Source organism: Paramormyrops kingsleyae, chromosome 4 (genome assembly GCF_048594095.1).
Source record: "Paramormyrops kingsleyae isolate MSU_618 chromosome 4, PKINGS_0.4, whole genome shotgun sequence".
Lineage (NCBI taxonomy): Eukaryota > Metazoa > Chordata > Actinopteri > Osteoglossiformes > Mormyridae > Paramormyrops > Paramormyrops kingsleyae.
The window spans coordinates 6,291,751-6,304,717 of record NC_132800.1 but is presented as its reverse complement, the minus strand read 5'-3'; the positions used below and the strand labels follow the sequence as shown (position 1 = coordinate 6,304,717).

Here is a 12,967-nt window from a genome sequence, read left to right as displayed (position 1 = left end):
AGTTTTGGGGACTAAATGAGCTCCGATGAACGCGAGCCGCCCCTCATCAAAAGCTTCTGCTGCTCCCTCCACGGGTAGCGTTTGTATGGAATAGCATTAGCGAGCCGTTTATGGGAGAATGGAATGTGAACAATCCTCATTACACAGACGGAGCGTGTCTTTGTAGGACAGAGAAAGGGTGTTGTGTTTGGCAGATGCCTGCTCTTACGTAACAGATGTTTGGTGGGGAGTGATACTGCCTCTTGCTCGTGCAGGGCTGCCCTGGCCCACACATGAACTTGCCAGGTTCCCCTCGTCTTCGCGCACGTTGCCTGGCAGCTGCCCTGGGCTTCTTCCAGAAGTCCAAAGACAGCCGGGTCAGGTGACTCCCAAGCGTGGCATCCGAAACCTCTTTGATCAGCGCAATGTTTGTTTCGTAACACGGGTCAAAATATTATGGTAGCATGTGTGCATGACTAGTTTCGATTCCATGAGAGAAGAGTGCGGGTATAGCACATTTCAAACACAGCACTTAGATTTCATTAGCTTAAAATAGGATTGTATCCCAAGTGGCTCATGAATCATGCCTTACATTTTTCAGCTATTTTCTGACCAAAGGGTCTCGACTCAGTAACCCTCTGAACATAATGATGGCTCTAATCCAGGTACTACCGGCTGTACTGTACATGACAAATATGCAGGGGCGGGGCCACAGAGTCACTGGCCCCATCTAAAAGCTGATTGGCCCAGAGGGTGCCTCCCCTTTCACTCACTGATTCAAACCATATCATTGGCTAATGTAAGTCAGTGGTGGATAAGGTTGGCCCATCTGTATGAATTATGAGCCCTCTTATGCCCCCACCTTAATTAAATTCTAGAATCTCCCAGGTAATAAGATTGGATGTCCTCTAGGTTTGGAACCCTCTGTCTCCAGAGCTGACTGCGTTGGGTCTAGACCAAACACATCGGGTGTGTGAGGAGGTGATGGGAGTCATCCTGGGGTTTGCCCAGCCTCTGAGAGACACTGAGGATGTCCAGCGTGAGTCATCCTGCCTACTCTGCATTGTAAATGTACTTTACCGTCCACTGTCTGTTACAAAACATAAGTATGATTCTGCTGGCTGTTTAACAAAGTGGTCCCAGTTAGCATTCCAAGCTGTATCATTACAGAAGCAATAGCTGTCACTGGTCTGTCCACCAGGTTCCTGCAGGTCATACTACGTGGGTCTCAAGCGGAGGTTTGAGCATCTGAGCTGTAGAGCTCCGCCTCGAAGTGCAGACCGCCGCCATCACATTGTCCTGCGGCTTCTCAAGGCTCTGGGGCGAAACTACATCTCAGGTACCCGCTTCGTACAGGTAGAGCAGCCCTAACCCCCAGGTATCTTTATAAGGTAGGGACCCTTCACACATAGGGACCATGTCCAAACGTTATACTGGTACCCTTCACATATGGGTATCTTCTCGATATCATGCAGATATAGCCCCTTAATAGGTACAAACTCCAGTAATTGAATGGCATCTGTTCACAGAATTATAACAAGAAAACCTGCCATCTATATGGCTTCACACCAACTGAATAGGAGACTTTCATTTGCCTCCACATGGCACGGTCCTCTGATAAACACCCTGTTAAATGCTGGACCTTCTGTTCCTAATTGATGTGTGTGTAATTTGGACAGGCTCCGAGAGCGGGACCGTGTTTAAGCGTCTTGGGAGGTGGTCCTATGAGCTTGCTAAGAGGAAGCTGGCCCGCGCCCGCCCCGGTTCTGGCCCGGTGTCCTCTGCGGTACGGCTCCTGCAGGTGTCCAGCTGCTGTGGAAACTCACAAGCATCCCTGCTGCTGGCGGCTGTTTACCTGGGCGGCCTTGGGGTGCCTGAGGACCCCGTGAAGGTAGAGCTAAGATTATTTCCTTCACCATGAGACTACTGATCTCACTCTTATTGTATGCTACTGATCACCTTCCTACTGACCTCACTCTTATTGTATGCTACTGATCACCTTCCTACTGACCTCACTCTTATTGTATGCTACTGATCACCTTCTTTCTGACCTCACTCTTATTGTATGCTACTGATCACCTTCTTTCTGACCTCACTCTTATTGTATGCTACTGATCACCTTCCTACTGACCTCACTCTTATTGTATGCTTCTGATCACCTTCCTACTGACCTCACTCTTATTGTATGCTACTGATCACCTTCTTACTGATCTCACTCTTATTGTATGCTACTGATCACCTTCCTACTGACCTCACTCTTATTGTATGCTACTGATCACCTTCCTACTGACCTCACTCTTATTGTATGCTACTGATCACCTTCCTACTGACCTCACTCTTATTGTATGCTACTGATCACCTTCCTACTGACCTCACTCTTATTGTATGCTACTGATCACCTTCTTTCTGACCTCACTCTTATTGTATGCTACTGATCACCTTCCTCCTGACCTCACTCTTATTGTATGCTACTGATCACCTTCTTACTGACCTCACTCTTATTGTATGCTACTGATCACCTTCTTACTGACCTCACTCTTATTGTATGCTTCTGATCACCTTCCTCCTGACCTCACTCTTATTGTATGCTACTGATCACCTTCCTACTGACCTCACTCTTATTGTATGCTACTGATCACCTTCCTACTGACCTCACTCTTATTGTATGCTACTGATCACCTTCCTCCTGACCTCACTCTTATTGTATGCTACTAATCACCTTCCTACTGACCTCACTCTTATTGTATGCTACTAATCACCTTCCTACTGACCTCACTCTTATTGTATGCTACTGATCACCTTCTTACTGACCTCACTCTTATTGTATGCTTCTGATCACCTTCCTCCTGACCTCACCCTTATTGTATGCTACTGATCACCTTCTTACTGACCTCACTCTTATTGTATGCTACTGATCACCTTCCTACTGACCTCACTCTTATTGTATGCTACTGATCACCTTCTTACTGACCTCACTCTTATTGTATGCTACTGATCACCTTCTTACTGACCTCACTCTTATTGTATGCTACTGATCACCTTCCTACTGACCTCACTCTTATTGTATGCTACTGATCACCTTCCTACTGACCTCACTCTTATTGTATGCTACTGATCACCTTCCTACTGACCTCACTCTTATTGTATGCTACTGATCACCTTCCTACTGACCTCACTCTTATTGTATGCTTCTGATCACCTTCCTCCTGACCTCACTCTTATTGTATGCTACTGATCACCTTCTTACTGACCTCACTCTTATTGTATGCTACTGATCACCTTCTTACTGACCTCACTCTTATTGTATGCTGCTGATCACCTTCCTACTGACCTCACTCTTATTGTATGCTACTGATCACCTTCCTACTGACCTCACTCTTATTGTATGCTACTGATCACCTTCCTCCTGACCTCACTCTTATTGTATGCTACTAATCACCTTCCTACTGACCTCACTCTTATTGTATGCTACTAATCACCTTCCTACTGACCTCACTCTTATTGTATGCTTCTGATCACCTTCCTACTGACCTCACTCTTATTGTATGCTACTGATCACCTTCCTACTGACCTCACTCTTATTGTATGCTACTGATCACCTTCCTACTGACCTCACTCTTATTGTATGCTACTGATCACCTTCCTACTGACCTCACTCTTATTGTATGCTACTGATCACCTTCTTACTGACCTCACTCTTATTGTATGCTACTAATCACCTTCCTACTGACCTCACTCTTATTGTATGCTACTGATCACCTTCCTACTGACCTCACTCTTATTGTATGCTTCTGATCACCATCCTACTGACCTCACTCTTATTGTATGCTACTAATCACCTTCCTACTGACCTCACTCTTATTGTATGCTTCTGATCACCTTCCTACTGACCTCACTCTTATTGTATGCTTCTGATCACCTTCCTACTGACCTCACTCTTATTGTATGCTACTAATCACCTTCCTACTGACCTCACTCTTATTGTATGCTACTAATCACCTTCCTACTGACCTCACTCTTATTGTATGCTACTAATCACCTTCCAACCGACCTCACTCTTATTGTATGCTACTAATCACCTTCCTACTGACCTCACTCTTATTGTATGCTACTGATCACCTTCCTCCTGACCTCACTCTTATTGTATGCTACTAATCACCTTCCAACCGACCTCACTCTTAATGTATGCTACTAATCACCTTCCTACTGACCTCACTGTTAGTGGCTCCTGCTACTGACCTTCTTGTCAGTGATTTCACTGTCACTCTTTCTTACTGCTGTCCTTATCAGTGTTGTCAGTAACCTCACTGTTACTCTTTCTTACTGCTGACCTTCTTGTCAGTGATTTAAATGTCACTCTTTCTTACTGCTGACCTTATCGGTGTTGTCAGTAACCTCACTGTCACTCTTTCTTACTGCTGTCCTTATCGGTGTTGTCAGTAACCTCACTGTTACTCTTTCTTACTGCTGTCCTTATCGGTGTTGTCAGTAACCTCACTGTTACTCTTTCTTACTGCTGTCCTTATCGGTGTTGTCAGTAACCTCCCTGTAACTCTTTCTTACTGCTGACCTTATCGGTGTTGTCAGTAACCTCCCTGTCACTCTTTCTTACTGCTGACCTTATCGGTGTTGTCAGTAACCTCACTGTTACTCTTTCTTACTGCTGTCCTTATCGGTGTTGTCAGTAACCTCCCTGTCACTCTTTCTTACTGCTGACCTTATCGGTGTTGTCAGTAACCTCCCTGTTACTCTTTCTTACTGCTGTCCTTATCGGTGTTGTCAGTAACCTCCCTGTCACTCTTTCTTACTGCTGTCCTTATCGGTGTTGTCAGTAACCTCCCTGTCACTCTTTCTTACTGCTGACCTTATCGGTGTTGTCAGTAACCTCCCTGTTACTCTTTCTTACTGCTGTCCTTATCGGTGTTGTCAGTAACCTCCCTGTCACTCTTTCTTACTGCTGTCCTTATCGGTGTTGTCAGTAACCTCCCTGTCACTCTTTCTTACTGCTGACCTTATCGGTGTTGTCAGTAACCTCCCTGTCACTCTTTCTTACTGCTGTCCTTATCGGTGTTGTCAGTAACCTCCCTGTCACTCTTTCTTACTGCTGACCTTATCGGTGTTGTCAGTAACCTCCCTGTTACTCTTTCTTACTGCTGTCCTTATCGGTGTTGTCAGTAACCTCCCTGTTACTCTTTCTTACTGCTGTCCTTATCGGTGTTGTCAGTAACCTCCCTGTCACTCTTTCTTACTGCTGACCTTATCGGTGTTGTCAGTAACCTCCCTGTTACTCTTTCTTACTGCTGTCCTTATCGGTGTTGTCAGTAACCTCCCTGTTACTCTTTCTTACTGCTGTCCTTATCGGTGTTGTCAGTAACCTCCCTGTCACTCTTTCTTACTGCTGACCTTATCGGTGTTGTCAGTAACCTCCCTGTTACTCTTTCTTACTGCTGTCCTTATCGGTGTTGTCAGTAACCTCCCTGTTACTCTTTCTTACTGCTGTCCTTATCGGTGTTGTCAGTAACCTCCCTGTTACTCTTTCTTACTGCTGTCCTTATTGGTGCTGTCAGTAACCTCCCTGTCACTCTTTCTTACTGCTGACCTTATCGGTGTTGTCAGTAACCTCCCTGTCACTCTTTCTTACTGCTGTCCTTATCGGTGTTGTCAGTAACCTCCCTGTTACTCTTTCTTACTGCTGTCCTTATCGGTGTTGTCAGTAACCTCCTTTTTACTCTTTCTTACTGCTGTCCTTATCGGTGTTGTCAGTAACCTCCCTGTTACTCTTTCTTACTGCTGTCCTTATCGGTGTTGTCAGTAACCTCCCTGTTACTCTTTCTTACTGCTGACCTTATCGTTGTTGTCAGTGACCTCCCTGTTACTCTTTCTTACTGCTGTCCTTGTCAGTAACCATGCTTCGAGCACGATGTAGCTGACTTCACCACCTTCCCTGTTGATATTTCTGTCTGTGAGACTCTCGGGCTGCTGTTGCCACTCTTGAGTGTGTCGCTGTGGTCGCTACCTGCTGACATCACGCGCTATGTTTCGCCATGATGTCACTGCAGCCGCTTTGGTGTTATTAACCTAATCCCTTCACCGCTATCCTGGCTCTGGCAACCACATCCCAGGGTCAAATCTACAGTCTGGTTGGCGCTCAGGCGGACGGCCGACTCACTCTCATGCACCTGGGTTACAAGCACGCTCAGGGACTTGATGGCTTTCCTCGGGATTACAGCATGGCCTACTGTTACTACAGTAACGTTGGCAAGCAGACCTGCGCCGATCGGTGGACAGTGCCGATGACTCAAGTGAGTGCCTGCATCACGGTGCACATGGACAGAGAAATAAGGAACTGCAGCAGCTAGATGGCTGCCATGTCACTGTGGAGACTTTATGTATTTTTTCCAGCTATTTTAGGTTCTCTCCGTTTGTCAAGTTATGTTCTAGCATACATAATACAAGCCCACAGACTTGCATTTCTGTAAAATTTTTATTTTAAGAACATCTCAGCCCTGTACCAGATATTTCACAAAACTGATGCAGGTTGCTTTTTCCACTTGCCCCATTGTGTCTGTGACATTCTCAATTTCCCCCCCCCCCCAAGCAATACACCACAGAGTTGATCCTCCTCACTGATGACGAGGCCTTGAAGTCTCAAATGGATGAAGATGGCGACATCTTCCAGTATTTCAAATTCCAGGCCGAAAGGGGAGACCTGGAGGCTCAGGTAGTCTCCAGTAATCCCAGCTACATTTTTGATTCCAGTACACCTGCTCCTGTGTGATCCCAATTCCTCACTTGAATTTACTGTTTTTTATGGGGCCTCCCTTTCTAACCCACACATCATGCGGTTCTATTCAGGATGCTAATCAAAAGCGATTCTACAAAGGTCACTTTTGGCTTCCTTGAATTACCAGAATCCACGTCGCAGCTTCTAATCATCTGTGATTAAGTGGGTGCTTCAACAGACCATAATTTCTTCTCATTTGTAGAAAACATTAGCCAGGATGCTACTCTGGGGAGAGCAAGGAGTGTCCAAAGACACCGAGGGTGCTCTTCGGTGGTACGCTGAGAGTGCCATGAGGATGACCGACCCACAGGCTATGTATGACTACTCCATATTACTCCTGAAGGTAACCATGTGCAACACATCCATTTGCTAGAGGTCAACCATGAGCGCTGTAGTTAGAACGTGTATGACCCATGAGTTTGACTGTTGTGGGTAGACCATGTTTAACCAATCCGTTTGATCACAGTAGACAGACACTGTGTCCTAATCTATTAGACCATCGTAGGTAGACCATGTGTGATACATCCGTTTGACTGCTGTAGGTAAACACCATACTGCACTACCTACGTTGTATAACTCCATGTTCTCCTTGGGCTTCTCACACTCCATATTCTGCTTGATCTTCTCAAGGGCCATGGCAAGAAGAAGAACAGGACATTGGGCCTTCGTCTGCTGGAGAAAGCTGCATCAATGGTGAATATATTTATGTTTGTGCATCTGGTTGTATGTATGCATGTCTTAGGTTGTCTGTTGCATGTACCATGAAAGAGATTCCCATATCAAAGCAATTCCGCGCGTCTCCGTGGGTTTCCCAATGCGTTTCATCCCTCCCTCTCAGGGTTTCCCAGAAGCCATCAATGGCGTGGGATGGTATTACAGCGTCTTCATGGCCGACTCCGCCACAGCGTTGAGGTACTTTGAAAGGGCCGCACAGACAGGCAACAAGGACGCGATCTACAACCTCGGCTTGCTCTACATGAGCGGCAAACACCCGAAGAAGCCAGGGAAGAACCAGGTATGGCCTGGCCCCAGAGTGTTCCCTCTTAGCTGGCTGTGTCCCTGAGGCATCAGAAGCACATGGATACACTGGCAGATTCGGGGAGCAGCACATAGCGGGTTTTGAATGTGATAATTGAAACATTTAAACATCACTACCCAAGGGGGCCCTAGGTGACATTTTGTCAGGGGATCCAGCATTTCTAGCTGTGCCCCTGGATGTCACTATTAATTTTACCACATTTCCTTGCCAAAAAAATGTACAAAAATGCTGTTATTTGTTTGTGGCCTAATAACAGGCTTGTGTGAGTTTGCCATTAGCGGCTGACGGTTCCCTCTGTGCACATCGATTGCTTCCCGCAGACTGCGGCCTTTCAGCACTTCCTGAAAGCTTCCGGCAAGGGGCATTTGGAGGCGGGCATGGAAGCCGCCTGGTACTACGCCACAGGGGTCCTGCCTGCGGTTGGGCGAGACCCCGAGAGAGCTGTCCTGTAAGGCACTCCTACGGAGCGCGGGTGGTGTGGCGAGATAGTTGAGGGTCAGATTTATCATGTCTGCGTGTGTTTTTCTTATTACCAGAATGGTAATAAGTGTTTTGCTTTTGGGCAGGATGCTAGTATCATATGGATATGGGAGGGGGGGGGCAAATGAGGATTATGGTTTGGCAGCAGGACACGGGGGGGGGGAGGTTTCACACTGGAAAATAGAGTAGATAAGGCTACGTTGGGCTCATATGGGTCCATAATAGGCGTTATTGATGTTTTTTTTCCTCATAACTAGGAGATACCCCAGGGGGGGTACAGGGGAAAGCTGATTGCCCTCCCCCTTGGTACTCACCGATTCAAAGCATATCATTGGCTAATGATGAGGTTGGCCCCTCTGTGTAAATTATGGCACCTTTTATTAACCCCCACCTTAACCTGGAAGGGGGTAGAATTCCTACCTCTACCTCTGGGATTCTGCCATATATAGATTATTTTTTTTTTTGCCCTGTTAAATCTGACTCCATTACATTTGTGAAGATTTGTGTGTGCTGAGGTGGGGTGGGGAGAGAACCAGGAAATGGCTGTCGTCTTGTGCTTTTCCCATAGCCTGCTGAAGGAGATCTGTGAGCAGAACGGATATCTGGGGTCCATCCTGAGGAAGGGACTCAATGCCTACCTGAAGGGGTCCCGGTGAGTATCAGTGTGTGCTCTGACATAGCATACCTCCCACCCCCCACCATCCACTACCGCGTCATGTGATCAGTGTTTGGATTCTGTGCAAAATTTACAGGTTCGGTGTGCCTCTGTAAAGGGAGGATTGCAAATGAACATTAATCACACAATCAGACAGCAGGGTGGTGATTAGTGATGAGCCATGATTAAGAAAATGGGGGGAAAAAGTCTTTTGACTGTAATTTGCTCAGTAATTAGGCTGACAGATCCAGATATCAGTATGAAGGTTTATTTTTCGCTTCCAGGATACTAGCGGTTTATTTGCTGTTTATTTGCTGTTTAGCTCTTTTCGTTGTTTCCGCCTTCGCTGCCCATGGGCGGTTCTCGGACACAGTGCTTCGTTCTGTCTCCCGCAGAGTGGAGTCGCTGCTGAGTTACCTTCTCGCGGCGGAGACGGGAGTGGGCGTGGCCCAGAACAACGCGGCACACCTGTGTGAGGAGCTGACCGTAAGAAAGTGTCTCCCTGCCTTTTAAACATACTGAGGCCCTCGGGAACTTAAAGCCTCTACCTACACTGGAGCCGGTCGATCCTTTCCCCCTGATTATCAGCTTCTGATAGTCAAACATCTATTAGAATCAGAACCTAAAATGGGCTCACAGTATAATGTGTATAGTAGAGGCAACACTTGACAAAGGAATCTTATGAACAGAAAGCTGGCAGGTTTAAATCCAGTGGCATATACAGGGGTCGAGCCACAGCGACACCGAAACCTGATTGGTCCCCGGATTTACCCCCGCCCCTGTCACTCACCAATTCCAAACATATCATTGGATAATGATAAACCTGTGTTTATTATGACCCCGCCTATGCCCTCCAACATAAAAAAATCATCTTACAAAAAGCAGATATAGGGGGCTTAGCCCAAATAACTGGTGCAGTAACCTTGAGTCCATTGTAATAATTACAGATGTGTTGATTAATGTGCTAACAGAAAGCAGTAACTTGTAATTCCATTGGCACAGGAGCTGGGACAGGCTTATGGCTGTGAATGGCGGTACTACAACCAATCTACCTTTAATTACTACCCCCATCCCGCCGGTGAGTCTGATCCCCCTCGCCGCCATAGTTGTCTCCACATCTTCACACCGTTGCTCTCTCATTCCGTTCCAGCTCGCCCAGATCTGATTTAAATCAGTACACTTCACTGCCATTTGAATTTAATTTCCATCCGCCTTAACGTTTTATCGTCTCTTTCTCTTCCTACTCCTCCTCCCTTCCTCATGTTGCATCAGGGCTCCTGAAGATGGGGGACTTTTATTATGAAGGTCAGAATAACCAGAGCCGGGACGCCAGGTTATCTGTCTTGATGTATGCCAGCGCCGCCTTGGCTGGCAGCCCCCAGGTAAATCCCCCCCCCCCCCCACCCCCGAGCTGCGCTGCACTTCCAGAGGAATGAAGACGGAGTGTTCAGTTATGATTTCATATCAAACGAGGCGTAGGAGAAGTGAAAAGTAGCGTGTCATGAGACAGCACACTGCTTTCAGGCCTCCTTCTCAGAGTACAACTTGCATGTCTATTTTTAACCGGTTGCACTTGGCTATGATGAAAGTAGGAGCGTTCCTCTTTGCCACAGCCAAAGGCCAGAGTGACGCTAATGTCAACACGTCTAGACTCCAGAAACTAAAAGCCTATAATGTTAGTCAGCTCCCAATGCATGTGACACAGCACGCTACACATCAGTCATCGATTGCCTGTCTCCTCCTAACTTCAGGGAATATTTAACCTGGCAGCCATGATTGAGATGGGGCATGACATTCCGGAGAAGATTCTAGAGCAGTTAAAGGTCAGCAAGCGGGATCAACTGGATAGGAGCGCCGTGTTGGAGAAACTCTATCTGCGGTACTTTACTCTCGGAAATACCGAGATACTTTTTTTTTTTTTTTTTTTTTTTGATGATGATAAATTATGCATGGAGTGTCTGGGATTGGTCCCCCCTGGTCCTGCATGTGCTTTGCATACTGATGAGATGAGTGTAGCTTGGAGGTGAGGATACAGTTCCGATGCTATGCTGAATGTCGTCCAGTGTGTTCGGGCTAAAGAGTAAGGTCATGTAAGGGTGGGCTGAGGTAATTTAGATCGCACTGTGCATGGATTCACTAAGCACCCCCCACCACCACCACCACAGCTGCAGACAATATGAAAACCAGGAGGACGTGACTCCTTGCTCGCTGGCTCTCCTCAGAGTTCGGCTGTCGAGGGTCTGGAGGACGTTCACTACTGGAGCTCTGCGATACTTTTGGGTAGGCCAGCTGTCAGCTATGTAACCAGTGCTCTGTCGTATTGGAGGGGGCTTAAGATCAATTCTATAATACAGACCTCATTGGTAAAGTTATTAACATCCCAACCCAGTGACGGACTCCCAGTTAATGCTGAATGTCTCATTCCATGTTTCAGTAATATAGCCTTAATGTGGGCATTTGTCATGTGACCTGGTCTTCAGCGACGGGTCATTAGTCAGTCATTGGCTGATTGGTGCATTTCAGTCGTGTCTTTTTGTGTCATTTTACGGCAGCAGAGTAAGCAACGGCAGACGTGTTCTCCATGTCTTTCAGGCCTGCCTTATTGGCAGTGGCGCAGTCCTCCTCTCCGCCATAATACTAAGCCCCATCCACAGAGGAATGCTGGGTAAGTGAGACTGGTCCCCAGAGTCCAGGCCACAGGGTGACTGGCAGTTGTGTACCAGTCAAAGATTCATTGATGGTTTTTGTGGGAGATGCTTGGAGCAGTTCAGTGCACATTGATATGCAGTGCAATCCCTATGAATCGATTCCCATCCAACAGTACTTATCATTGGTGTATACAGGTTGCGGGGCCACAGGGGCACTGACTCCAGCTGAAAGCTGATTGGCCCCCTGAGTGCCCCCTCCCCTGTCACTCACCGATTCAAAACATCGTTGGCTAATGATACAGTTGGCCCCTCTGTATGAATTATGGTCCCTCAATCTTAAAAAATCCTAGGATTGCCCCTGTTATTGAAGGTCTGACTGTATCATACAGCCAAATTAAGAATTGTCACCTGATTGCCAGTATGTAGGTGATCCTTCCATTCAGACCAAATATAAGAATTCAGAACCAGAATTACTGATCACTGACATCAGTGCTGGGATTCCCTCTGGTAAGATTTAATATTTCCTTGGTGACTGATACTGCCTTTTAAGTTATGTTAGCCTTTTTTTCCCCCCAAGCAGGAGATGTAGTTCCATTTTTGGCCTGAGTGTGGTGCTGTTGTCTTACCTGCACATTGTGCAGAGCAGGTATCTCACCTCACCCACTGATCCATGTCCCTACAGCAGCGCAAAGTGAACGCAGAGGAGCCGCTACTGCTGCCGGTGGCCGGGGGCCTACGGCCGCCCCGGGCCTGGGCTGGCGGGACCTGCAGCAGCTCAGGGACTGGGCCTGGTGCGTGCTGGGGGCCTGTCTGTGCGCGGCTGGCTCAGTGCTGCTCGCACAGATATTATAATGTCTGCGATCATCTTGAAGGAGGCAGGGAACAGCAGAGTAGAAGATGTGCATTTTGAATTTGATGTCAGCAGCATCATCATCATTATTATTAGTTGTTATTTATTACGTTGGATAGGTTTTACACCTAACCTTATCCAGAATGCATAGCATATCCATCCATCCATCCATCCATCCATCCATCCATATTCCAGTCACTTGGAAGGTCAGAAGGGCCCGGGACCCGTCTAATGGAAATTCTGCCCACACAGTGTTTTATATGTCAACTATATGTCTTATGTTTACATTAACTGCATTTAGCAAACAGTTTGGTCCAAAGTGATGTAAAAGTCAGGCAAATAACACATTACAAACAAAACCTTTAATGAACATTGAGTGAAAGGGTTTGTATCATTTTCAAAAGTGTTGTTTCCTGTTTTTTTTTTACACATCGAAGTAATGAATTGCAGTTTTACATCTCATGAATATTATTGCATCTGTAGTACAATGGTGAATTTGGAGAAAGCCTGAGATTAAACATCGCAAACTGCA

The 12,967-nt window shown here is 46.7% G+C and overlaps 1 protein-coding gene across 2 annotated transcripts in view; it reads left to right on the top strand.

The window, feature by feature from the left end:
- Positions 1-12,967, top strand: part of LOC111857158 (protein sel-1 homolog 3) — a 19,951-nt gene extending 6,984 nt beyond the window's left edge. The window contains exons 8-24 of one of the 2 annotated variants that reach the window (XM_023837705.2): positions 892-1,018; positions 1,181-1,318; positions 1,659-1,870; positions 6,102-6,281; positions 6,578-6,700; positions 6,966-7,106; positions 7,394-7,456; positions 7,602-7,778; positions 8,123-8,250; positions 8,851-8,934; positions 9,333-9,423; positions 9,940-10,015; positions 10,210-10,319; positions 10,689-10,816; positions 11,103-11,217; positions 11,530-11,602; positions 12,268-12,967. In XM_023837705.2, the coding sequence (XP_023693473.1) occupies positions 892-1,018; positions 1,181-1,318; positions 1,659-1,870; positions 6,102-6,281; positions 6,578-6,700; positions 6,966-7,106; positions 7,394-7,456; positions 7,602-7,778; positions 8,123-8,250; positions 8,851-8,934; positions 9,333-9,423; positions 9,940-10,015; positions 10,210-10,319; positions 10,689-10,816; positions 11,103-11,217; positions 11,530-11,602; positions 12,268-12,437 (2,136 nt within the window). In that variant the 3' untranslated portion in view covers positions 12,438-12,967. Of the gene's footprint in view, positions 1-891; positions 1,019-1,180; positions 1,319-1,658; positions 1,871-6,101; positions 6,282-6,577; positions 6,701-6,965; positions 7,107-7,393; positions 7,457-7,601; positions 7,779-8,122; positions 8,251-8,850; positions 8,935-9,332; positions 9,424-9,939; positions 10,016-10,209; positions 10,320-10,688; positions 10,817-11,102; positions 11,218-11,529; positions 11,603-12,267 lie in introns of those variants that run through there. The other variant, XR_002841311.2, reaches the window with a different exon arrangement.